The following is a 13,082-nucleotide window of genomic DNA, read 5'->3' as shown; positions in this document are numbered from 1 at the left end:
CCCTGAGCTGTCTCCCTGTGCATAAGCAGCCCTTCCTTCTCCCATGATTGTTCTCTCCAGGGCGTGTGTCTACTTGAGGTAAATGTTTAACTATTCCCTATCTGTTTTGAGACAGGAGTTCCATATATCCAAAGCCAGATTTTTGAGTATCATCTTTGACTCCCCTCCCAGGTCCTCAATTTTCACAATTAATCAATCATCAAGTTTTTTCAGTTCTGCTTCCTAAATATGCTTGAATATGTCATTTCCACACTAACTCCAGAACACTAAAGGAGTCATCATCTCATTCTTTAACTATAAAAATACCTCCTTTTGGTCTCCTTATCCCTGTCCTTCTCCCCTCCATTCTATTCCCCAGAGAACTACTAAAGTAGTCTACAATGGAAAGCTGTCTATGACTATGACTCCCCAACTAAGTGCTGTTCAATCTGTTGCTAGAGTTGCCTTACTCACCACCATATTTGTTGTTTAAGGGAAAAATTAGTCAGAACAATGTTCCAGATGGTGTGCTTAGGCTGTGGTTTAAGCAGAATCTTTCATTTGCCCGATTTTCAAAATTCCTCATTTCAAGAAGTAGATCTTGAGTCCCTTTTATGTAGTAGGCAATTTTCTGGAGTCGTTGTGCAGAATGTAAGAATCATAAGGATTAAGACTCTGTTCACTGCTATTGCCTCAAAACCTTTGGAAGTAAGAGGTACTTGAAAATACCTAATATTTATCAAGTGACGTAATAAATGACATAATAGATGTTGGACTCTAGAGTTACCAAATGAGAATAAGACCTATTTCCTACAGCCTGATTTGGAAGGGTGGGTGTGGGTAATTTCCATATGATGTGGTAGGCATAGTGGTAAAGGTGAGCAGAGGGAAAGATCTCTTAACTTAGCCTCCTCAACACAGAGGCATTCACGGTTTGTTCAAGGAATTCCATGCAGCTGAGTACTGCTAGAATATACAATAAAGAGATGCCACTGAGGGAATTTCATGCCACGCTATTGAGCTTGGATTTGAACCAGTGGATGATAAAGCTGCACTTAGTTCCGTAGAACTCATTGCCTCCTCACACTCTGCAACCCTAAAAGCTCTTTTATTTCTAAGCAGTAAATTTAAATTATTTCCCTTTTTATTTCCTAAGCTCCTCCATATCTTTATGAAGCTGTCTTGTAGGCACCTCAGACTAAAAATAAAACATGGGCATTTTTCCCAAACTGTGGTAACCTGCTCCTCCCACTGTGTCTCCCAGCTCAGTAAGTGACACCACATTTATTCAGATGCTCAAGCCAAAAATCTGGACACCATCCTTAATTGCCTCTCTATTCCTTACCCTTCCACACAGTCTATCTGTATCTCTTGTTGATTTTTCTTCCTAAGTGCCTCTCAAATCTGACTACGCTTTATCCCTACTACCATCTCCCTGGTTCTAGCTCTAATACAGACCCACATAATTTTTATCTGGATTTCTGATTTATAGTCAGTCACTAGTGCATGTGTTATTCTCAGGTCTATCCAGTAAATGATGATCTATTTAAAATATAATAATCATGTTACTGTCTACTTAACAATAGTGAATATCCTCCCATTGCCAAAAGGGCAGAAACCAAATTCCTCAAGGTGGCTGATGGCCCCTAATGGCCCAGACCTCTGCCAACATCTCACACATCACCTCTCACCACTTACCCCATGATCCAGTCATAGCCAACTGCTCAAATTTCCTCAACACCTCCATGTTTTAAACTCCATACCTTTGTGCAGGCTTTTCCTTTACTTCACTGCACATTCCTCCTTCTCTTGAAAAAGGATGCTTTGCTGACTCTCTGAGCCAGGTTAGCTTTCCTTTCTCTTTGCTCCTCACATGCATCATACTTTGTAACCACTTGCTCCATGCCTGTCTTCCCATTAGAATGTAATTGCTAGGAGAAAAGGCCATGTCTGTTTTGTTCATTCCACCATCCCCAGTACCAAGCACAATGTAGTCAGAATAGATATTTCTTAACTAAATGATCAGCATAATTCTAACTGAAAAGTCACCACTAAAAAGAAGTAAGAGTGAACATATCATTAGAAAACATAAGAAACCTTTTTTTTTTTTTCCCCCCCCAAAAGGCACAACTGGTCACATTTTATGTTTGGTGAATATCTATAACATTCTGGATTTAAATCACAACTGTTCAGTCTACCATCAGCTTTGTACTTCATCAGACCCTATAATCAGGCAGCTGTTTAGCCGCCCAAGTTGGCCATCTGGGCTGACTCATTTAATTTGACTGTTTGAGGTTAGCTTCCACAGCTGTTTAGTTGCCAGTGTCAATCATTTAGCTTTTAGATCTGAGTTTAATTGACCCAGAGGAAGAAAACAACTTTTCAGGAGACTTATTTTTCAGCCTTTTAGTAGGAAACAACAAGCGTCTTCCCCCTAGATGTCCATTGGCAGCTGTGGTAAAGGATGTGTGTTCTTCACAAGAAAATATAAACAGTAAATGGAACCTGAAGATATATTCCTAAATTTATAACATGTCCTCAGTAGATGAAATTTTCATATATGGTTTTTGAAAATAAAAACTGAGTTTTCCCCAACAGCTAAAAACAAAGGTAAAATTTTCTCTCTAGGTCCTACAAAAAAAGAGAGAAAAAGAAAAAAAACAAACTCATGACCATTGAGCCAATTCCATAATCTTATAGGACAGTGTAGAATTGCCCCCTAGGATTTCCAAGGCTTTACATCTTTATGGAGGAGCTCTGGTAGCATAGTGCCTAAGGCACTTGACTGCTAACCAGAAGGCTGGCAGTTCAAACTCACCGGCCACTCCTTGAAAGGAAGATGGGGCAATCTACTTCCATAGTGATACTGCCTCGGAAACCCAAGGAGGGGTTGCTATGAGTCGGGTCCGACTCAACAGCACATAGCAACAACATATCTTTATGGAAACAGATTGCTGCATTTTTCTCCCATAGAGCAGCTAGGGGGTTCACACCACCAATCTTTCAATTAACATGTGAATGCTTAACCATTGCACTATCAGGGCTCCTTCTCTCTAGATAAACCAAACCAGACTCACTGCCATAGAGTCAGTTTTGACTCATAGTGACTCCCTTTGGGCTTCCGAGGCAGTAAATCTTTATAGAAGTAGATAGCCCAGTCTTCCTTCCATGGAGTGGCTGGTGGGTTTGAACCACCAACCTTCTGATAGCAGTCAGATGGTGGTACACCACCAGAGTTCCTTCTCTGTAGATAGAAAGGTAGAAACTTCACTCCATTCATTTAATAAATATTCACTGGGCACTTCAGGCACATAATAAGAGCTGTGGTGAAATTATATTTTTAATAATGTGCTTTGCTTCTCTCCTTCTTGTTATCCTGTGACCCATCAGATAACAGCTGGGCATTTTATTTGTATGTGTCAGTGAAGGGATTTTACAGAACACAAGAGAAAAAATCCTGAGCCTATGAGCTTCAAAAAAAAAGACTTGGGGCATAACATTTTGAAAAACCATGTAATCAGGTAAACATTTTTTTCTACCCCCAGATTAGATAAAGAGTCTGTGCCAAGAGAAAGGAGAAGAGTGAAGAAGAGGGGAGACGGGGGGAGGGGGAAGAGAAGAGAGAGAGAAGAGTGAGGGAGGAGAAGGAGGAGGAGGAGAGGGAAAGGGAGAGTCGGGGGAAGCAGAAGCGTGGCATGCTGGGGGATTCCCCGTCTGGGGCTCTGTGACAGACCTGCCTGGCCTCTACCCACCTTAGAGGAAGAAAGGTGCAACCTCCACATAGGTTTTGGGACCTAGGGTTAAACAGGAACCTGCTCCACCTTTCCCTGGTAGGATGGGGTACAAGCACCATGGCAGAGGAACACAATAAGGCATCATAGTTTTCCTGATGTATCAGATAAGATTCAATGAGGGAAACAGTAACCACTGAATATTTAACACTGAAGAATTTTCATTGTAATTGGGAATTGGTTACACAGGTGTTATAGAAACTGAGTAGCCAACTGGGGTAATGATACAATCTAGAGATTAGTTGCAACAGGAAGCCACTGCTACCCCTATGGTGGAGGCCAAAGGGAAGAGGTGATATTTTTGGAGCTCAGGGGTGAAAGTCACCCAGAAAAGCTGGAGCAACAGCAGGCTGCTCAGAGGAAGTAGACCACAGAGAAAATGCAGCTGTTAACGATACTACAAAGAAAGGAGGGAGAAAACCCTGGCCTTTTCCTTCTTCCAAACTTCAAACTCACAAATGCTTTATAAGGGCCAAACCCAACCAGAATGTAGCTGACATGGGAAGCTGCACGGGTCAGCCATTCTGTAGCAGAGAGGGGACGGGGAGGCATGGGTTAACTAGGACTATGGACCCCATATCCCAGCAAAGCCCACACATGACAAGGGAGCTGAAGACTTGAAGGGTCCTTGGAGTTGGAACAAGGAACGCACATCAGGGATCTACCTCAACAGGAAACTAGAAACACATGGGTCCTCAGAGATCTCAGTGGACTCCATCTTGGTCAGAAGACAATTCTGAGAGAACTAGACACTGACCCCACCATGATGAGTTGGTTCCATGTAACTGCACCCCACTCCCACTCAAACACCACACTTAGATGATACTCCAATGAAGAGGGGAGGAGACCATCGGCAGAATGGAGGCTACTTTGAAGTTCACTCATAGACAAAGGAAGACAGGAACCTAAACTGATGAACAGACTTGGTCTTTTATCTAAAACAGCTCAACGAATGGTGGAGAAGGATGGACACAACACAGGTGGCTGTGCAGTCAGAAACAGGTCATGTTAAAGGACACACAGTGCACATAGAGATGTTCCTCACAGACCAGTGGTATTTGATCTGAGTCTTGACAGGTGAACAGGGATTTAACAAAGAGCTGGAGAAGGACGGGGATTATTGTCGAAGGAAATAACATATCCAATGCACGGTGGCATGGGGATATTTCAGGAAAAGCCTTAAGTGTAGCTTGGGATAGTACTGACTTGATAGATCGTTGTGTGCATGTGGTACTTTTGCAATATGAAACTTGGAATGAAGTTTCCGGGAAACAGGAATGAAAAGAGAGAGGAAGGCAAGTAAAACAAAATATAACCAGAGATTTGAGAATACAATCAGACTTGCAATTTCCAAATCAGTATCTCTTAACTTTCACAATCTCCTTCAGAAGGATCCTTATCTCTTTGCTGTCTTCCTATATCCCTCCCAGAACAATGACTTTGAAGAGAAGCCAGTAAGTACATTTCTCATCTAACTCCCACTGCCATTGAGTCAATTCTGACTCATGGTGACGCCATATATTACAGACTTAAACTGCTCCATAGGGTTTTCTTGGCTATAATTTTAACAGAACCAGATTGCTAGGCCTTTCTTCCATGGGTTTGACTCATCAATCTTTAGGTTAATGGTCTAGCACAAATCATTTGCACCGCCTAGGAACCATTAAAGTCTTGCAGAAAAATGGCAAATCTCCCAGGGTTTATCTCCATTCGATTAGGAAATGAGGCCGATTGGAGTGGCAGGGTGGGTTGTGACCTGTGTTTCAATTCTGATGAGCAGCAGCAGAAGCTTGCAGGAAACAAATTCCTTAAAATGTATCCTTTTGTAGATTTGATGGGGCCACTTCCAGACTTCAGTCTTAACTAAAGACATAGACTTCAAGGCACCCAGGAAGTCTTATAGAATGTGCAGCCCACAAGAAAAATATACTTAAGCCATATAAAATATATTATCTCTTTATTGACCAAATTTCTTTAATAAAACAAATTTCACATCTGTCATGTAACTCTTCAATCTGTGAGGACTTTCCTTAAAATACTGTATTTTATTACTTTAATGGATTGAATTATGCACTCCCTCAAAATATGTTTTATAAATCCAAACCTCTATGCCTATGGTTGGGAGCTCTGGTGGCATAGTGCCTAAAGCACTTGACTGCTAACCAGAAGGCTGGCAGTTCAAACCCACCAGCCACTCCTCGGAAGGAAGGTTGGGCAATCCACTTCCGTAGTGATACTGCCTCAGAAACCCAAGGGGGGGTTGCTATGAGTCAGATCCAACTCGATGGCAATGAGTTTTTTTGAGTTTATGCCTATGGTTATAATCTCGTTCGGCAATGGGTTGTCTTTGCTATGTTGATGAGGCAGGATTAATGTAGGGTGCATCTTGAGTTACATCTTTTGAGATATAAAAGAGATAGAACAAGCAGTTGAAAGAAGCAGAGATGGGAGAAAAGAGATTTCAAGGCACATAAAGATCACCAGGAACAGAAGCTCAAAGTGACAGTGACCTCCCTCCAGAGCCAACAGAGAGTTAAAGTCTTCCCCCAGAGCCGACACCCTGAATTCAGACTTCTATCCTCTAAACTGTGAGAAAATAAATTTGCTTCTTAAATCCATCCACTTGTCTTATTTCTGTTATAGAAGCACTATATAACTAAAACAGCTACTTTTTAAACAGAGAAACAAGACCATTTATTTACAAAGATCTTCACCTATCATTCCAGAAACAAGATTTAAAAATTTGCCTTCTATAATCTAATAATTTAAAAATAAAAAGTGTGGTTCTCTCCATTGTTTACAAAATGTCACATGGGTATATTGCAGAAAACAATAAAAGTCATTAAACTTCTTCAATATAGTGCTTTTTTTTTTTTTTTTTTTACCTCATTCGAGATGAGTGTCCCAGAGAGATCCACAGACACCAAGGGAAAGATGTTTACAATGTGCTCAATTCCTACATCACTTAACTGTTCACAGTTCCGTAAATTCAAGTAGTTTAAATTAGGGCAGCTGAAAGAAAGCAGCATGAAGAATTAAATTTAGCATTCAAGCACATTGTCAATAGCAATTTCTTTGTATTAAAAACTATCTGGTGAAATCAAATGATATCAAAGCAAGAATTTCTCTTGACATAAAAGTAAGCTTGCAAGTAGAAAATAATTTGGGATTACAAAGTTGGATGAAAGAGAGGAGGATGATTATGTGTTTCTATGATTTAGTTTCATATTGCAATTACAGTTTCTAATTTAACAAAATCATGTGCATGCAAAAAAATATCAAGTAAATACTATGATACAATGACCATTAAAATGTAAGGTTAAGTTTCTCACTTATACAAGTTTTCTATAGAAATTGAGCTTAACCTTTAGTGAACACAGACCTCTGACAAGTATGAAGATTAAGAATAAACCCACCAGCTATAACATCCCTTGGTAAACACTGGAACAGAGGATAACATAGAGATAACACTCTTGAAAAAAGTGCACAGATATCACCCGTGACTAGATATGAATGACTCTCCCTTAGTTGAAATTAATAAGTAACATATCAGATATAACCAAAAGTTAAGTTCAATCAGTGACTTCTGTGTATTTTATCTGATTTCACTGAGTATCGCACCAATTTCTGGGCATCCCTGTTATTTTCCAGATGATTTAAGTCTTGCTTTTAGTTCTATCTCTATTCTTTCCTATTAGCAAATATGTAATTGCTAATGATGTGATGTGAAATAGTGTTCTGCCATACCGCTCTGATAGTCTCACAATGGAAGCATCACCCAGATGTATACAGTTACTTAAATTTAGCTCTCTTATCTTTATGCTCACAGGACCATCGAGGAATTGCTTGAGTCCTACATCACCAATTCTGTAAGAAAGAGTGAAAAAATTTTACATGTGATTTGATATGTAAATACACAGAATATTATTAAAAGAATAGGTATTATACCCAATATATTTCAAAATAACTAATATCTATACATTGGTATTTTGTCAACATTTTATGTAGTTTTAATGTAATAGAAAAAGTATAAATGATAGCAATGGGGGAAGTATTAATAAACAGTCTATTCCTGAACATTTGTTCACTTAATTAGGTGGCAGATTATAAAACAGCTGGCCCTTACAGTCTCTTTCTCTTGGATTACACTGTGATCAGGTTAAGCAGCTCTAATGCAGTTTTTCCTGATCAATAGGAAAAGATGAAAACTTATGGGAGGGAGAACAAAGACTCACAGTCTAACTACTGTCACCATCTGGGATGATTCCACTAATCATGAGGTCAGTGAAACTGGGCAGGAAACCCAACAATGACCTATGAATTCTTTCCTTTTGAATCAGAGAAAACCTGAGGCTGGAGGAAGGGCTTGACCTCAGCCTTCCCACGTCTGTCCCTAATCAGAGAGGCGTTTTGTGTGTCAGCACCATCCCCTACCAGGTAGGTGGCTGGAGGCCTATTTGGTCCCTCATTTCCTGGTCTTCCATTGGAAACTTTATTTCTGATTCCATTTGGAGACTACCACTTCCTTCTGAAGAGCATTTGAGGAAGTAAAGCAGGACAAGAGATTGTACATTACATCATGAGAGGTGGTTTTCCTATATAACCACCCTACAAGTGGGTGTACAAATGGGAAGAGCCTTGGGAGCAAAACATGCTAAGAACCAATATTTTGTATAGGCTCCATTTGGTCAGGTTTGCAAAGAACTGAGCAGCACAGGCAAAAAGAGGTCCCATTTCAGGCTGGGGCATAGTAGGTTAGTGCCGATCAACTCACCTTCCAAATTACCTTCCTGTAATTTGAGAGGGGAACTTTGGCAGCATCCGGGAGAGCCATTAACTGTAGGGGGCAGGATGGAGTGGAATGGGGAAGGGGGAAGAGAGGGCAGTCATAATGCAACAAAAAATAAAACAAAAAAGTTGCCATCAAATCCATTCTGTCTCATGGCAACCCCTCTGTTACAGAGTAGAACTGCTCCATGGGCAACCTATGTTGTTGTTGGGTGCCGTGAAGTCAATTTTGACTAATGACAACCCAGTGTAACAGAGTAGAACTGTCCCCTTAGGGCTCTTCTTGGCTATAATCTTTATGGAAGCAGATTGCCAGGTCTTTCTCCCACAGAGCCAGTAGGTGGGTTTGAACCTTCAGCTTTCCAGTTAATAGACAAGTGCATAACCGTTCATGCTACCAGAGTTTCTGGGGCAACCTATATACCTTATCTATTGGCAAACACCAGGGATGGATTATTTATCAGGAGATGTTTTTACTAACAAGAACACAAAACACAGCATGGAATTTGTAAGACAGAAAACACTTAAACAGTGTGAAAGAAAAATAGGAATTAATACAGAGAGATCTGGTTGAAATAAAAATGAGGATAGTCTAAGATGAATTCTGAGATGAAACAGTGGCCAGTTGAGATAAAAACAGATGGCAAAGAAACTATAGTGATAACAATAATAACCAGATTAAAGGCATCAAAACAAACAAACAAAAATGACCCTTTATAAAATTAAATTAGTAAGTTGAGGGCATGTTTGAGAAGTTCCCTTGGAATGTAGAAGAAAAGGATGAACAGTTAAAAGCAAATGAGACAGAAAATTGAGAATTGAGATTCAATGTTGGAATAAAGGGATTCTTGAGCAAGATATAAAAACAAAACAATAATTAGAGGCATATGAATACTTTTCAAATAGCAAAACACAATCCATACATTAAAAAAGAGAACATAAACAAAAACAAGAAAGCAAGTATAAGTCCAAATGGTACAACAAATGGAGACCAAATACACCAATTTTATTATAATGATAAATATAATTTAAATATGCCCTATTAAGAGATTCTCAAATTCCTTGAACAAAATTTAAACTATAAGCAGCTGATAAGAAACATATTTGAAATAAAATGATAACAAAAACAAACATACTGCAAAGATGTATTAGACAAACTTAAAATTAATACAAGGGTGATAGTTTTATATTGAGTCAAAATACTATGCTAGTAAAAATATTTTAAAAACTAACAGGATTATTTAATATTGATTAAAGTTATGACCCCAATGAAAATAATTTGGGTATAGAATCTTGAAATCATACCCTTCTCCACCTTGAAATGGTATAATGGTGTAACTATAGGGGAAAATTATATACATACACACACATACACACATACACACACACATAGATACAGGTAGTCCACTCATTTATGCCAGGAAATTTGGAAGATAGCTACCTGGCCAACTGACTGGAAGAGATCAATATTTATGCTCATTTCAAAGAAAGGTGATCCAACAGAATGCAGAAATTATTGAAAAATATCATTAATATCACATGCAAGTAAAATCATGTGAAAACAATACAAAAACATTGCAGCAGTACAGCAACATGAACTACCAGAAACTCAAGCTGGATTCAGAAGAGGACATAGAACAAGGGGCATCATTGCTGATGTCACATGAATCTTGACTGAAAGCAAATACCAGAAAGATGTTTACCTGTGTTTCACTGACTATGCAAAGGCATGGTCAACTGTGTGGATCATAACAAATTATGAATAACATTGCAAAGAATGGGAATTCCAGAACACTTAATTGTGTTTAGGAGGAACCTGTACATAGACCAAGAGGTATCATTCGAAAAAACAAGGGGATACTGGATGGTTTAAAATCAGAAAAGATGTGTGTCAGGGTTGTATCCTTTCACCATATTCATTCAATCTGTATGCTGAGCAAATAATCCGAGAAGCTGGACCATATGAAGGAGAGCACAGCATCAGGATTGGAGGAAGACTCATTAACAATCTGCAATATGAAGATGACACAGTCTTCCTTGCTAAAAGTGACGATGAGTTGAAGCACTTAGTGATGAAGATCAGACTATATATATATACCCTTCACTATGGATAACACCTCAACATAAAGAAACCCAAAATCCTCACTAGACCAATAAACAACATCATAATGAATGGAGAAAAGATTGAAGTTGTGAAGGATTTCATTTTACTTGGATCTACAATCAGTGCCCATGGAAGCAGCAGTCAAGAAATCAAACGATGCATTGCATTGGGCAAATCTGCTGCAACAGACCTCTTTAAAGTGTTAAAGAGCAAAGATGTCACTTTGAAGGCTAAGGTGTGCCTGACCCAATCTATGACCTTTTCAGTCACCTCATATGCATGTGAAAGCTGGACAATAAATAAGGAAAGCTGCAGAAGAATTAATGCATTTGAATTGTGATGTTGGCAAAGAATATTGAATATACCATGGACTGCCAGAAGAATAAACAAATCTGTCTTGGAGGAAGTACAGACCAAATGCTCTTTAAAAGAGAGGATGGTGAGACATCACCTCTGGTACTTTGTATATGTTTTCAGGGGAGACCAGTTCCTGGAGGAGGACGTCATGCTTGATAAAGGAGATGGTCCACAAAAAGAGGAAGACCCTCAAGGAGATGGATTGACACAGTGGCTGTGACAGTGGTCTCAAGCACAACAATTGTGAGGATGGCACAGGAAGCGGCACTTTTTTGTTTTGTTGTACTTGAGTTCGCTGTGAGTCAAAACCAACTCAATGACACCTAACAACAACAATGAAGTTGTCTAGCCATTTATTCAAGAAGCACTGTTTGACTAGCTAGTATGTGTCAAGCTCTCTTCCTAAGGAGCTTACTGGTTAGTGGTATAAACATGAAAGTCCAAGTGCTAAGGTGGAGGTAAGCGCAGAGTACTGTGAGCACACAAGGGAGGGGTACCCAACTCACACTGGTTATATGGAGTATGGGGAGATTCAGGGAAAGCTCAGCATATGAGGAATGATGAGCCATTTTAAGATTAAGTGAACTCCCAGGAACATTTACGGGCTGCCTTTCATAGTAAGGGTTCCCACAACTGGTTCAGTTAAACTTTTCAAGAGCAAATTATTTTCTGCTCTGAATTTTGTGTAGAAACCATGCATTTTCAATAATTGAAGGAATTTTGAATGAAATGAAAAAGAAAATTCAGAGAGAATATGGATTTTGATACAATTAGTGGGACACATATATACCAAGGGGTCTCTAGTACTGGCATTGGTGGGATGAAGCCCATTTCTGCAGATTCACACTGTTATACAGGCCCCCACCAAATGACAGCATCCACTCTAAGTGGAATACAGCTTCCTACTAAACCCCAGAGATGGAAAATTTAGGTGGACACTATATGTCCCATGGACCAAGAAAGAGTGAACAGGTTTCTTTCCTAAATGGACTTTCTGGCTTTCTTATGTGGATAATCTTACTAACGGTTTTCCTCTTGGATAGTGGTTGGACTTCTCCTCTGTGTGGATTTTCTGACAGATAGCAAGTTCTACTGAAACCCTTTCTTTAGCAGGGCCACTATTGGTTTTCTATCCTGGTATTGTCAGGTAGGCAGGGATGGAATTCTTGCTGAAGCCTCTTTCCCATGGATATCCTAGCCTCTCTCCTGTGTAGAATCCTTAAAATGTTACAGGGCCAGATGATAACTCTTCTCTGCTACTCCACAGAACATCTTTTATTCTGAAATGAAGTTGCCTCATATTTGGGAAAACACATGACAAGTCAGAAAAATAAGACAGGCTACACAAAAATCTTAAAAATTCATGTTCCCTACTATTAACATGGTGAGGCCATATGTGTCAGGGCCTCTAACGAAGAGTCAGTGAGGAACTGAGGCCTCCTGCTAGCAGCCACAAGAGTGAGTTAGGAAGCAGACGCTTTAGCCCCAGTCAAGCCTTTAGACAAATGAAGCCCCAGCTGGCATCTTGATTGCAATCTCATAAGACAGGCTGATCCAGAACCACAACTAATCCACTCCCAAATTTCTGAGACCCAGAAATATGAGATGATAAATGTCTGTCACTTCAAACCAAATCTGTATGTGTATATACATAATTAGTATTTATATTATTGTTTTTATAGTAATATGTGTGGGTGTACTTGTGTTTCAGAAGAGAAATCCAATACTTACCTGATTTTTTGAGATTATATGTATATATGCCAAGCCCATTGTCCATTGCCATTTATAGAGAATATATGGTGGCATAGGGGGTAAGGCATTTGGCTGCTAACCAGAAGGTCAGTGGTTCAAACCCACCAGCTGCTCAATGGAAGGAAGATAGGGCAATCGGCTTCTGTAAAGATTTACAGTCTCAGAAACCCAGTGGGGGTCACTCTGAGTTGGAATCGAGTCGATGGCAGTGAGTGTATATATGTTGTTGTTGTTGTTATGTGCCATCGAGTCGGCCCCGACTCATAGCGACCCCTCCTTGGGTTTCCGAGGCAGTATCACTACGGAAGTAG

The 13,082-nt window shown here is 39.7% G+C and overlaps 1 protein-coding gene across 1 annotated transcript in view; it reads right to left on the bottom strand.

Annotated features, from left to right (window-relative positions):
• Positions 1–13,082, bottom strand: part of FBXL13 (F-box and leucine rich repeat protein 13) — a 304,871-nt gene that overhangs the window by 68,357 nt on the left and 223,432 nt on the right. Inside the window, exons 14-15 of the mRNA XM_007945197.1 lie at positions 7,518–7,637; positions 6,656–6,782 (exon numbers count right to left, since the gene is read on the bottom strand). Of these exons, the coding sequence (XP_007943388.1) occupies positions 6,656–6,782; positions 7,518–7,637 (247 nt within the window). The remainder of the gene's footprint in view (positions 1–6,655; positions 6,783–7,517; positions 7,638–13,082) is intronic.

The sequence above is a fragment of the Orycteropus afer genome, unplaced genomic scaffold (assembly GCF_000298275.1).
Source record: "Orycteropus afer afer isolate SDZICR_OR568_19922 unplaced genomic scaffold, OryAfe1.0 scaffold00007, whole genome shotgun sequence".
NCBI classification, from domain to species: Eukaryota; Metazoa; Chordata; class Mammalia; order Tubulidentata; family Orycteropodidae; genus Orycteropus; species Orycteropus afer.
Note: the sequence above shows the minus strand (reverse complement) of the source record. Positions and strands in the feature narration are given on the sequence as shown.